At 34.4% G+C, this 15,061-nt stretch overlaps 1 protein-coding gene across 1 annotated transcript; it reads right to left on the bottom strand.

The window, feature by feature from the left end:
* Positions 1–1,043: 1,043 nt before the first annotated feature.
* Positions 1,044–8,781, bottom strand: LOC132635704 (psbP domain-containing protein 5, chloroplastic). Its single transcript, XM_060352205.1, has 11 exons — positions 8,623–8,781; positions 8,370–8,527; positions 6,735–6,843; positions 6,121–6,170; positions 5,776–5,843; positions 5,589–5,687; positions 5,056–5,115; positions 4,881–4,940; positions 4,747–4,801; positions 2,790–2,839; positions 1,044–1,579 (listed from the first exon to the last, which is right to left on the bottom strand). The coding sequence occupies exons 1-11, from the start codon at positions 8,679–8,681 to the stop codon at positions 1,481–1,483; spliced, it is 867 nt and encodes a 288-aa protein (XP_060208188.1). The 5' UTR covers positions 8,682–8,781; the 3' UTR covers positions 1,044–1,480.
* Positions 8,782–15,061: the final 6,280 nt, after the last annotated feature.

Consider the following 15,061-nt stretch of genomic DNA (forward strand, 5'->3'; position numbering starts at 1 on the left):
AACTATAAATGTTTCAAAAAATATTTATTAACCTTTTAATCAAAACAAACGCATGAATAAAAGATTTAACAAAATCTTTGAGTGTAAGTGAATGATTTCCATAATATAGGGGTGTAAGTGTTTGATTTTAAAATACAAGGGGTTTTATCAATGACTGAGTCATAGTACAGGGTTGTTTAGTGTAGTTAAACCTTTTTGTGATTTCAAATGATTATAATACCATTAGGGTTATTTATTATTAAGTATCTTTACATGGAGAATGACCAACAATAAAAATTAGATAAGTTTGAAATTTTGTTTTGAGAAGACTTTTTCAAGATCACAAAAAATGTTAGGATCACAAAAAATATTAGGAATAAAATAGTAAAATTTTGGTCAAAATAATTGTGCTAATAAACCAAAAAATCATAAGTTGGAAATGAGATTATGAGCCCGTTTGGATTGGTTTATAAGTTGCTTATAAGCTGTTTTCAGCTTTTTTGAGTGTTTGGCTGGTCAGTTTAAAGTCATTTTGTGCTTAAAATAAGCTCAAAAAAATAATTGGGCCCATTTGACTTAGCTTATCTAAAACAGCCTATAAGCTAAAAACAGCTTATAAGCCAAAAAAAATAAGTTAGACTACCCCAACTTATTTTTTTTAGTTTATAAGCTATTTTCAGCTTATAGGCATAAGCCCATCCAAACAGGCTCTATGTATGACTTCTGGATGATTTTGGTTATAAGCACCGCTTTTGGTATTTCGCTTACCATATAGATGAAACCAAAAGGTGCTTATAATTTGGTTTGAAGAGCTTGTAAACTTACCCAAACACCCTAGTTGTGGGCTTCATGATATGTATGCATACTAGCCTCAAATGTAATTTAGATTAGTGCACTATATCAATCACCATCCCACACTTTTGCTCAAATTGATAGCAGAAATGGCTGGGCCAAAGCAAAAACTGAAGAAAAGCACCTTCAAGCACACATAAGCAGTTCATTTTTTCCAAAAATATATTTTTCATTTCAGAGAAACATACAATTACACTATATGCAGAAAAATACTAACAAGTCCTCCAATATCATCTCTATATTACAACAGTTATTCAAACTCTTCATCAGAAGATCTTCCCGTCCAAAAGCACAAGAGTCACCTAAAAACCCATAGCTGCATTTTGCAGAAAATTCAAGCCTGGAGATGACTATTGGCAGGCAAAGAGCCCTTAAAAGAATTTGTAGCAAATATTGCACCAAAAATTGCATTCAAGAATTGCAATGTTGTCTCACAAACGTGTAGCAGCTGTGTTGGCATTTAGCACGAGTTTCGTGTCAAAATTGCTTAGCAGTGTCTGGTTGAAAGTTCGAGCTCAGCTTGAAGTATATTTTCCACATCAAATAAAAAAGAATTGCAATGTTGTTTCTCATTTGCTAACCACATTTGGATCTCTCTCTTTGCTATCAGGAGACAAAATATTAATCCTAGCCACACCTTAAAATGCAATCACCAAAACCTCCACGGATCTTTGTACGGCGGGACATAGCTTTCTGTGGGAGGAAGAAGTCGAAAAGATGCCACTGTCTTTTCTAAGGAGGGTCCCATCTGCAGAATAAGGACTATGTCATGAAATTTGCAGCATGGCATAAATATCAGAGGAAAAAAAGAAAAAAGTGATAAGGAGTTTTCTAAGATGGGATATTAGCCCCGCTGTTTTACTTGTTGCATATAGCAGAACCCGGTCATGTCAGAATTGTGCAACTAAAAAAGAAGAAATATATAATTTAAATTCAGAAGTCAGAATCTATTTCCTTTTTTTTTTTTTTTTTTTTTTTTTGTGTGAGTGTATTATGAAATGGACCTTTAGCCTAACACAACTCCCCAAATGCTAGCTCATGAGGGGAGGATTGACCAAGACTATATAAGGAGGCCACAACTCATTCCTTCTACCAATGTGTGATTTGACACTCCCCCACATGCCCAGGACCAGACAGCTGGAGCGTGGATAATATACACGGGGGCCCAACATTGAGACACACCAACAAGGATCGAAGGGCCTGACATTGATAATTTAAGAAATTGACTTTGGGACCAACTCAACCCCAAAAGCAAACTCATGAAGGGAGGATTATCCAAGACCATCTAAGGAGACCACAACTCATTCCCTCAACCAATGCGGAACTTGACTATGTGTGTGTTTTCATCAAGTCAAGAAGGCATAATCTTATGGAAGGGGAACCTTGGCGCAATGGTAAGAGTTTTCTCCGTAACCAAGATGTCAGGGGTTTCGTTCTTGCATAAATACAAGGTAAGAAGGCTATGCATAAGAGACTCTGATTTGGCCATTACCCAAACCACGCTCACAGTGGGAGCTATTGCGCTGGACTGCCTTTTAAAGCAGAATCTTATGCATCCATGTAATGTTGTTTAAAAGACACGAAAAAGTGATCCCATAAGACAAGAAGGCTTCAGAGATGTAGATCTTCACAAAAGGAAACGCCTTCGGTTGAATCTTGTCAGGGAACATCACAAACAACATCTCTAGATACAATCGTGCCCTTGATGACTCAAAACATTGAGGTCTAATCACTAGCTGAACTTCTTAAATTTCTTCAGCATTTTCAATAAAATACAGAAATAAGCAAATCTTTCATCTGCTTCAATTGTCAGGTTCATGTACGGTTATTTGTAATAATATCAAGTATGTAAAGGCAACGCTGCAGTACTGTACAACTAAGTGATATAACCATTATATGATATTATAAATTCATGATAAAAAAAAAATTAAAAAAATTCACAAGATGGAACCACTTACTTTTTCCCATTGCTTGCCAAGAGTGGAAGCGCTAAGAGTATACAAATAACCTGAAATGACAAGCATTCTCCAATAAGCTAACCAGCAAATCGATTCCTCTAGGTATATTAACAAATAATAGTACAGAATTCTAAGAATTCCATACCACTGTAAATGTATTTCAAAATAAGCTCATCACTTATCAGGTTACTATGTGAATATATGAATATGCTGATGCGCCCCCAGAATTTCGTTCAAGTGGCAAAGGTTGAGGGACTTGTGATTTAGGTCAAGGTTTGAGCCTTGCACCATGCAACCTAAGCCGGGTATAAGTGAAAACAGGGTAGAGACAGGACCCATCATCCCGAGCTTCGAAGGCTGCAGTTAGTCCTAAGGGTAGGCCCCAGACGGATTTCTCGGTCATCAAAAAAATATGATGATGCAATTACTAAGACGCATCTTCGCATTACCATGTCAATATATTATGTAGGAATATGCCAATGCAATTACTAAAACATATCACTTTAGTTAAAGGTACAACATATCTTGAATTTAAAACTTACATTCATAGTTTTGAACTGTTCAAAGAAGACTTATTAGCTTTATCAAATGTTAAATTACACAGAGTAAATTTAGAAAACATTTATAAGACCAAAATGACGAGATATTCTTAATCTTTTTAAATTAAGATATAAGATATGCACCTCATAAATTCATGTGTTTGCAGAAATATGTACACCCAAAAGATTTGTCATGTCCTCAATAAGTTTTTACATAGGATTCTTTTATTCTTGGCCAAAGACCAAAAATCTGTAAACATGAAAACAAGAATAGTCTGTAATATGCAATGAAGTCATAACTACCCTCATATCAGCCCAATGATATATGCTTGAGGAAAAATGATCGGCCATGTCCAAGAAACCAGATCAAACCAGAAAATTAAACACCTCCCTATGCCACCTTTTAAAGCCCCTCTTGACTATCATCTGAAAGTTGAAGGGTCGTTTGATTACAAGGATAAGTGATTATAATCCCGTGAGAAAATGTAGAATTAATTTATCCCACATTTGGTAGGATTTTAATTCCGTGATTGTTACACCACAATTGTGGTATTATTTTATACCACACTGTATGTGGGATAACATCCCAAGATTAGTAACAATCCCGGTATAAAACAACAAAAGGACACTTATGCCCATCTCCAAAACTTGAAAACCAAGATTAAAATTGAAACTAAAAGTGTATCCAAATTGATATAATTTAAACCAAAAACATATCCCATTTTTAGTCCAATAAACCAAACATCTATCAATAAAAGTATATTCACTAAAGAACCCGGTCATTATTTAATCCTTGTATTATAATCCCCACATTATAATCCCAATATAACTTGTTTACAAAACAACGACCCCAAGGAATAGATTATTTAGTACCCTTGTTCCCTTTTATGTGACATCTTCTCTTTTTAGTTTGTTTCAGGAAGAATGACACTTTTCTATATTTAGAAACAATTTAACTTTAAACTGCTTATTTTACCCTCACTAACATGATTCAGTGGCCACGGAAATGTCGTAGCATGTTTAAGACCACAAGCTCCAAAGTCTTTATTTCTTTCTTTCTTAAACTCCGCCTAGTCAAATAGGTTCAGATGAAATAAAATGGAGGGAGTACTCTAAATCATGAGTAATAAGTCAGCACATAGGATGAACTTTTCCACCTTAAGTTGAATGTCGTATTGTTTTGAATCACCTCAAACTTGTTATGGTTTTACTGAAGAATACTTAGCTAATGAAACAATTATTTCATAAATATCGTAACTAGCTATAGGAGAAACTAGCAAGTTTATGATTTTAAATACCATAGTTACATCTCAAAAGGGAAAAGTACCTCCTATTAATAAATACACTTCCATTTTCACCTAAAGATTATGCGTGCGAAAAGTAAAGTAAAATAGTCACTAACTAAAAGTCAATTTTACCATCTCGTTCAGCTGTTGAAGCAACATAGTGGCGGAAAAGATTTGATCCTTGAGACTGCATATTACAACATGAAATATGAGAACTGTAGAAAATCATTCAGGATTTAGATTTTTAACTTAAAGAGGAAACTTACTGTTTTGGTTGGTGATTTCCGAACAAGGTATTCATAGTACCAATAGGGCTCACCATCAATCTAATTTGTTATAAAAATAAAATAGTTGACTGAGTGCATGTCGACTACAAAGTGGGCCCAAGAACTCATAAATGATAATTCACGCCGTGTAACACATAAGTGAAAAGATACTCACTTCAGAAGCATGTGCATCAATAAGTGAACTTTCAGCCAATCGCTGAGTTGAAGTTACACGCTGTAGAAACATATGAAAATGTTATCTCACACAGATACCATGGTGGATTTATTTTGAGATCCATGCAAAAAAAAAAAAGGGAGAAAGAATGGGCTGCATTTCAAGAAGTTTTATAAGGCAGTCGGTGGAAGAATATGTGCAATGACTCAACAAATGTGCCATCTGCTTAAGAGTTAACGTAACCGAATCTCTCACGAGAAACTTTGTGATGCATGAAACAACTTATTTGGTTTCGCGAGGTGATCAGTTCAAAATTGCTATCATTTATTCTCAAACAGAACAATCTGTTAGTTCCATATCGTATTTGCACAGAAGAAGAGGCTGAAAATCTGATGAACTAGTAAAACATATTCTAAAAAACAGCTGGGCTTGATATGCAAACCACATCATATATTTGCTAGAATCAATTATGTATTTGTTGCCTTTGGAGTCATAGAGTCAATTTATTTGAGATGGAACACAGAGTCAATTACCAAAGCAGATTTATCAGACAAAACAGAATCAGCAACATCTTTTGCACTCCATGTACTTTTCTCCTTTGACTTTAAGAACTGTGTGTTGGGAGGACCTATCTGAACAAACATATTGCATTAAGTCGCAAAGAAAGAACGGAAATATGGTCAAAGTTAACAAGAATCAATTCTAGAGTAGACGAATTACCGAAACAGAAATGATGAGATTATCAATGATGTCAACTCGTTCAGACACAATGCGAAGGCGTGCATCAGCTGCATGATATATTAACAGATGGAAATTAAGCCATTAAATAAAAAATAAAAAGCATATTTTAGAACCTTGTGACTCAAGTATTCTTTTTTCCTTTTTTGGAATAAGTGAAGTATGTATAAGTAGACTATGATAGGGCAGCGGTGCTCAGAGACCGTGCGACTTAGTTAGGACTTTTACCTAGTTCATTGACTTCCCTAATATCCAACCAGAATATCAAATAAAGTATATCTTAAGTATCACCTTCATTGAAACGGGAGACAAGCTACAGCGACTTACGTGATAGTGGCGCAGCCGATGAATAACGCTCCGATTTTCTGGTTTCCACCCTTCAAATACATAAAAGAGTAAGGTTCCTACAAGTTAGGATGCAGTGCATGAAAATAGACGTTTTCTTTCATACAGCTCATTTGCATAAAACTAAAAAACAAATAATAACAAACAAATCTATAATGATTGTTAAGTGAGCCACAGATACTGAGTCAACGGGAAAGCATACTATACAGAACAGAAGTGGATTTGGTCATCAAAAATGGATACAGATTTTTTGGCAAGTGAAAAAGAACTGGAAGTCCTCACTTGCATGATGAGAACTTAAAAACTGAATTCAGGGCTACGAGTTTGGTCGAGTGAATCCCCGAAGGCACCTGGGGGGGACTGTCCAAACGTACTGAAGGATGTGAATGCATACTTCAGCAACTTGTCTTTTTCATCCAAAGTTTGATGATAAAGTACATTAGAGTTTTCAAAGGTCTAAGTTTCTTTGGCCTAAAATTATCACGCCCATTGTTTTGTTAGTATAAAACTCCATAAAAAACCAGCAATGTAAATGATTTTCTAACACATGACAAAAGGAAAGCACACAAGGATTTAATAACAAAGCTATTGCTTACCATTTGAAGACAAACTTCTTCGAAGGCATTTCTATAGGATACAAGTAGGAATAGGCATTTATGTCATCGACAGTTGAACCCATTTTCAACTCTTCTTCAGCACTAAAACCTGCATATAATAGCACAGATGAAAAGATCAAATTGGAACCCAAGTCAAGCAAGTCTATTTTCACTAAACCTAAAAGCAATTATAAAATGCAACACAATATTTTCCCTTGAAACAGGGATCTCTACATTAAGCTAAATATTTGTACATGCTGCCCAGAACCTACCTACGTAAATCACTTCAATCCCAGATGAATTCAGTTGCCAAAGACATGTATTTAACTATCTACTTAAGTTTTAACCATCCGAAGGTTCCACATCAATCTATACTACGCAACTATTGGATATACTTCTGGAAAAAGCAGTAGCTACTGCTTTGCAATTCACAAGTATTTAAACCAGTGTTATCAAAGCGAAAAGCCCAAAAAAGCTCTAAGGTCAGTTGGGGCTTTTAGCGCAAAGACGCAAATAAAGTGTGGGCTTTAATGAAAAAAGGCGCAATGGTGCAAAATTACAAATATATAAGACTAAAGGCACAAATAAAGCATAGGTTTATCTGCAGTAACAAGATTTAGGATGAAACGCTATTTGCTGAATCCTAATTACAAGACTGGCTTTTCTGCTTAGTCCTTCCAATTTACTTACCACTTCCTTAATTGGCAATTAATTAAACATTATATTGTTTTCTCCTTTATCCAGATTATTCTAATTACCATCCTAAACATGCATGTTTAAGTTATTTTATTATAAAAGACCGTCCCTTTATGAAGAGAACTTATTTCCTCAGTCCTAAAAAGATTGATCTATCTTTTAAAACTTTTCTCCCTCCAGCAATTCAAACAAATATAAACTAGTTTACTAGTAATAATTTCAAAACTTGGTTCACGTCTCCTTGACTCACTAATCAACTTTTTAATGTTTCAAAATAATATATTAGACACTTTACCATGTAACTACTCTTTATTATTTTGTGTGACACTATTACTATCTTAGGAGTCAAACTATCTTTTATATGACCACAATTACTTCAGCCATTTTACTTGTAAACAGCGGCGGAGCCAGCATTGTAGTTACAGGTCCGGCAGAACCCAGTAGCTTAGGTGCAACCCCATATTTGTATTAAAAAAGTTATTTAATATGTATAACTAACTTATCCAGAATCCAATAAGCAAAAAGAAAAGAAAAAGAAAAAAAAAAGGCGATTCTTTAATGAAATGAATCTCAGGCCTAACTCAACCCCAAAAGCTAGCTCACGAGGGAAGATTGCCCAAGTTCATATAATGAGACCATGTACCCTTTAACCCACTGATGTGGGACTCTTAACAGATTCAGAACCCATAAACTCAAAATTCTGACTCCACCTCTACTTGTAAACTCTAAATACATCAAAAAGGGTCTAACTTACTGGGAATTCAATATAATGCCAATAAGTGACTTTAAATGATAATGCTGATATTCATCTTATCACTAAACAATACAAACTGAAACAACAGAAAAGGTAAGAATAAATTCACAGAAGCACCCCAAAAAAAGAACTATGATGTGGAATTGGAAATGACACTCATAGCCACCCAAAAATGTGAACTTCACCTGAAAATGGTAAAATTAGATTTAGTGAAGAAGAAAGAGCAATGAAAGTCAAGTCTCTTCTTGAAACCCCATACTGCAAAATGGGTTCTTTGCAAAATTCTGAACATGCCCTGATTTTCCCACATTTCTTTTGCTTCCAAAGAATCTTGTTCTGGTTTCTACAACAAACAAACAAACAAAAAAAGACAATTTTTTGTTAGAGGTAAAGAAGATATAAGAGAAAGGGAGAAAATAGTAGGAAAAAGAAGAGTACTTTAAGGGAGTTGGAAGGATAGAAGGCAATGGAGGAGATGAGAGAAGAGCTGTTGCCATGGTAAGACTCCTTTTTGGATTTAGCTCATATCCTGAAATTAAAAAACAAAGTGATCTTTTACTACTGAGCTTGTGTTGAAATACAATATAAATTTCCTTTTCTTTTTAGCATTGTTTAGTTGAGGGACAATTTATATTGGAGCTTTTTTTTTTTTTTTTTGTCTCCTACACAATGTTTGTACTTGTATTAGGATCCGATTAAATTTAAATACGCACAGAAAAACCTCACATTGAGGGGTAAAATACTCCCTGACAAAGGCAACTCTGTAATTAGAGGGACTCAACATCCGTTGTTCATTTGGGAGGAAAGTGTTATTTGCTATAATTTTTGGATCTTATTTTTCTTTTTTTGCACGGATTGGCCTTCATTTGTAGGGGTGGGCGTTCGGTATTTGTAAAGTTCGGGTTCGGTAATTCGGTAATCGGTAGTTGAAAGTAGATACCAAATACCGAACTTTCAAACTTCGGTTCGGTAATTCGGTAATCGATAAATCAAACGTCGGTTCGGTACAGTATTCGGTAATACCGTATATTGAAGTTGGAAAACATAACTTGTAAACACAAATTCCTAATCTTTCAATTAATATATAATTTTAAAAAAAAAAATAGCTAAAGCCCAATACAAATACAAATCAAAGAGTACTCGGATAGCTTAATTCAGAATCTTTCAATGTAAAAAAGGTTTAGCTAGCTGAATGATTATGTATATTTTCGAAGAATGACATATATGGCATAATTAATATATTCAATCAATGTGTGGTACCATACGTGTCTCCGGATAGTGTCTTCAAGAAGATCAAAGCCTAATGGTTTCAATTTGGGACCTTGCAGAAATATGAATATCATATGCTTATATAAATTTTTCTCAACCAAATTTCATATGCTTTAGCTGGTGGGCAAGTTTGCAAGTCATTCATTGTGCAATTAAGATGGACGTACATAGTGTGTTTTGTTACTACTTGTTATGGAATTACCAATGTCACCGTATATAACATAATTATAATAAGAAGATCAGAAATAATTTTAAAAAGATTAAAGAGTGAAAATTAATACTCCAATATTTTCGTGAAAAGGGAAAAAACAAGGCAAATAAGCAATATTTAGGTTTGGGAAGGAATGTTCTATTTAACGTCTATACGGCCATAAGATTTTCAGATTACAAATATTAATTTAGGCAAATCTATGTGATATTGATCCGTTGACAGAATGAATGTCATTTTTTAGTGAATTATACCATCGGTGATGTTGATCTGATGTTTACATACTCTCTCTTACACATTCAAATTTATATAATCACTCATAATGACCTTGTTTTAGTCCACATCATACCATAGCCTTATGTCCAAATTTCGGTATTCAGTACTACCGAATTACCGAACGGTTTAATATGTAGTACCGAGTACCGAAACCGAATACCGTATTTTTAAATTTTTATTCCCGAATACCATACCGAATTACCGAAATTCCCGGTTCGGTAATTCGGTTTTCGGTGTTTTATGCCCAGCCCTATTCATTTGGGGTGGTCTTTAATTTTTGGCCTTCATTTGGGGTGGTCTTTAATTTTTGTCCTTCAAATTGGTGGTCTTTAAGTTTTGTCCGTCGCCTAATATCCCGATGTTGTGGGTTCGAACTCCAGCTCAGTAAAAAAAAATCACATGGCAGAATTTTGCAAATCTATCCTTTAGGCAGAATTTGCAAAACTAACCATGCAAATTCTTTTGCAAATGGGCCTTAAGTAAAAAAATTAAAGACCACCAATTTGAGGGACAAAAATTAAAGACCAACCCTAGCGAAGGACAATCCTGCAAATTGCCCCTTATTTTTTATGATTATTCAGGCAAAATAAAAATACCCATTTATATCTATTTACCAAAAAAAAAAAAAGTGTTGGAATATTTATGTCAATTGTATATTCTGGGACAATACAATTCACACTATTGTATACGTTAAAGATATACGATATACATGCTAAGTTTTTCTCTCCACCTACAGGTGGCAAAATGGATAAAATTTACAGTTAATCGCAAATGGGTTGGATATCCAACTCATTTAAAATGGGTTCAATATGAGTCAACCCATATTATCCACTTTAAATATGGGTAAACCCATGGGTTATCCACCAACTACACTCCCCCTCAAGCCAATTACTCCCTCCGTTCACTTTTATTTGTTCACTATGGACTTTACACACCCCTTAAAAAATAATAAATGAAGTGTATAATTTACCATGATATCCATATTAATTGCTGCATATTTTTAATGAATTTGAAAAGTGATTTGAAATGAGTAACTAATACTATGAGCAAAACAGGAAAAAAGAAATGTCTTCTCTTGATATGCTAAAAGTGAAAATTTATTTTTAGAATACTGGACAAGTAAAAGTGAACATAGAGAGTATATATTAGTACATCATAGAAAGTTACGGAGTCTAGATTTTTTTTTAATTTTCTTTTAATTAAGTTTTTACTTTAAATTTTTTTACTGTTTTTATTTTTTAAAATTTCTTATTTCATTTTTAAATTTTTTCTATTTTTTCAGTTTTTTTTAATTCTCTATTTTTGAAAATTATTTATTTTTAAATTTTTATTTTTTTATTTTTTTGTTTTTTATTTTTATTTTTATTTTTCATTTTTCTGAGAATATAAGCTTATTTTGGCCTTTAGCTTGTATTCTCACCTGACTATTCTTGAAACCATGAATAATGGATAGCCATATTATCCGTCAAGTTACCTATTTTTTATCCGTGTAAAATATGAGCGGGTCGGATAATTAATCCGTTTTGGTTTAACCTTTTTTGACAGACTCATATCTGACCCGACCCGCCCGTTTGCAACCCCTATCTCCACCTATATTCTTCACTAACTTTTTCATCATTTTTCTCGATCTGAACGCCATTTTGTTCCTTTCCACTTCAACACTTCGTTTTGGGGATTTTGATGGAATTGGAAGTCTGGGGTTGTGATTCAGGGTTTTAGAGCTGAAACCCAAAAAATATGTTTTCAGAGGATAGTTAAATCATTTATTTGTATACCTGTTAACTTTGAAAAATATATCATGAATTAGTCTTTTTATTCTGGTTCACAATAAGTGTTCATTTACAATTAAAAAGGGATTAATTTTATTTTTTAAAATTTATCTTTATTAAGTGCTAGTGACCAACTATGGGCAATGATTAGTCTCTGGCTTCATATACCAGCTTCCCTGCCAAGTCTTGGATTGAAATGCACTAGTGGATCATCAGTTCCACTAAAGGAAGGAGTTTCCAGGCTAAACTGTACAAATTCATCTATGTTGAGTTCATTCACATTGTGTGACTTGAGAGAAATGCAAGAGTCTTTGAAAAGGAGTCATATGTGGAGGTGTTGGCAAGACAACTAGCACGTTTCAGCAATATCAGGGCAGAAGGTTACTTGAAGGTGTTGCTTAGTAAATGTAAACTCTAGTATTTGTGCTAGTTTTAGTGTTCTAAGTAAGGATCAGTTTGTTGTGTCTATTGATGGTAAATAGTTCAGGAGAGATAGTTAGTATGAGAGTGAGCGAATTGAGCTGAATCTGCTTTGCATTGTAATTATTTCACTTTGGTGATTAATGAAAAGTTACTTAATTACCAAAAAAAAAAGGTGTTAATACCAGATCTCAATGTGTCAAGTTAATAGTAAATGCAAATTTTAATTTAGTCAAAATACCTATTTTTGCCTAGAATGTTAGTAGTATTTTCTTAAGGCATGGTTTAAAGCTAAGCGGACGTTTGTTTTGAACCAAATGGAATATTTTGAGGGGAAAAAAATAAACTATATGATCCTCCTTCAACTAATATACAAATCGTAGTCACGTGATAATGGTGAAAACAAATTGAGGGGAAACAACAATACAATTATATAAATATAAAAGTCAAATGAGAGATTCAATTTTTGGAATAAAATATTTTTAAATCAAAATAATATTTACTTCAAAATAAAAAAGACAAAAGACAGGTAAAGGATTAAACAATTTTTTTTTAAAAAGGAATAACAATACCTTGATTTCTCTAAGAAAAAACGTGATTACAAGACTAGGGTAAAATCAATCTCTCTCTCTCTCTCTTTCTCTCTCTCTCTCGATTGGAGAGTAGCTCTCTGAATGGACAGCTGGGCAATGTGGCTTAGGAGCTTTTGGGTGTGTTTGGTATGGAGAAAAACATTTTCTAATATTTTTCAATTTTTCCATGTCCGGTTGATCAAATTGCTTTGGAAAACATTTTCTCTAGGAAATTAAGTTCCTTTAAAATGAGGAAAATGACTTCCATAATGGAAGTAAGGAAAACAAGTTTAAGTAATATTTCAAGTTCAATGTCTCCTCCCGACCCATCCAACGCCCCCAATCCCCACCTCTCGACCACTCCCGGACCCCCACTCCCACCTCAATCCACTTCCAAAGGTATTTTGCTAAATTACATATAAATACTCTTAGGATAATGTCTTTTTGCTTACTTACCAAACACTAGATAATAAGTAAGAAATTCACTTATTTTTCATAATTTTTATTTTCCTTCATACCAAACACACCCTTTGTCTTTTTTTTTTCTTTATTAGTTTGTGATTTGTTTCCTAAAAGAAAAAGAAAACTTTATAATAAAAAAACAAAAAGAGGTGCTTTGAGATGGAATCGAACCCGTGGCCTTAGTTATAGGAGAACCTAGAGAGGGGGGGGGGGGGGGGGGGGGGGGGGGGGGGGGAAGGGGTTTTAATTTTTCATGTGAAAAGACAAAAAAGTCCTCATCATTAATTTTCTCCGACTACATATACAATTAACTCAAACGCAACAAATCCAAAAGGAAAAAATAAAAATAAAAACGAGAAGGTCCATTTCAAGATGTTGATTCTCATATGAACCATGCACTTGGCTTTGTTTGTTGATGCCGGAGCTGGAGCTTTCCCCTTTGGAGTCGGTTCATGAATTCCTTCACACGTTACTATGAACTCGACTATCTTACTTTTTAATCTATCTATCTACACCACAATCCTTGAATCCATCACTATTGTCACCGGTAGCCGAGCTTTTCTCCAGGCTAACACCGAATCAATATCAAGCAGTTGAGACACCTTCGACATAGTCGAGTGTAAAATACTAACGTCACTTAGACTGCTAGTGAATCCCGAAAACGACTCATTTGCTAAAAGAATAAGAAAACATCATTAAGAAAAATGTTATAAAAAGAAAATTCATTTGCGGCGCACGAGATGCACGTGTGATGCATATTGTGTTTATTTGTTTACTAAGAATGATGTCTAGAAATTTACATCTTAAAAAGAAGGCAAGGCAGAACAATGCATAGAACTCCAATTCTATAAACTTGAAGCAGATGATCTCCAATTCTTTCAAATATGAAGCAGAAGATGCTCCATACCGGAGATAATGGAAAATCATCATTCAAATTACAGCAGAGATGAAATAATAAACACTAAGTTATTTTTTCATATATGTCTAAAGCATTGGTAAATAAAGATACATGAAGTGCTTATGAGAGGTAGCATGTAGCGATAAAATAGTTGAGAGCACACAAGTTTGGTCTTGAAACTACTATTATTAATACCAGGAACAAATATTATTAAACTCTGCTTCAAACAAATATTATTAAACCTTGCTTCCTGCGTCTCTCTTATCTAAGTGTAACGTATTTAACAGTCTAACATGACAATATCAAACATAGAGAAGGGACAAAGTAAAATCAACAGCACAAACACAAATCCCGTAAAATAACAGGCACCAACCCAATAAATTCTAGTATAAAATGTCTGGAGAAGTTACAAGGCAATGTCACATTATAACAGGCCAAGACATAATAAAATAAGATTGCATCATGAAAATATGACATATCAACACATCTGCAACTACTTTTAAGTACTACCACCGTCGCAGATGTATTCGGGCTCTTCTATAAAAACATCCAACTTCAACCGAGCACTGGAATTAACGACATCTCTCAAGACGAAAAGGAATTTTTCCTAAGGGCAATTTTCTGACCAGTTTGGGATGCTCTCTGCAACAGACACTAGTTTAAACGAGCTCTCCCCATCTGTTGCTGCAAGCCCATACCCTCGCCCACCGTTACCACTGCGTCCCCGTCAAAATCAACCCACGTCGTATCCGACATAATTGCCGCTGTTGGGCTTCCAGCGATGTTCCTGTCGGTGCTGCATTTGGTCCGTTATAGTTTTTCTCCTCCTAGCAACTACTGCTGAGGAATTTTATACCTAATTTACCAACCAAAACTAAACGTCACACTCTCAACCACTACAAAACTAGATGTCACACCCTCCTCACTACAAAACTAAACGTCACACTCTCAGCCAAAAATCCAAACACAAAACTGATATACAACAATAAGACAATCGCTATAC

Source organism: Lycium barbarum, chromosome 4 (assembly GCF_019175385.1).
Source record: "Lycium barbarum isolate Lr01 chromosome 4, ASM1917538v2, whole genome shotgun sequence".
In the NCBI taxonomy this organism is placed as follows: domain Eukaryota; kingdom Viridiplantae; phylum Streptophyta; class Magnoliopsida; order Solanales; family Solanaceae; genus Lycium; species Lycium barbarum.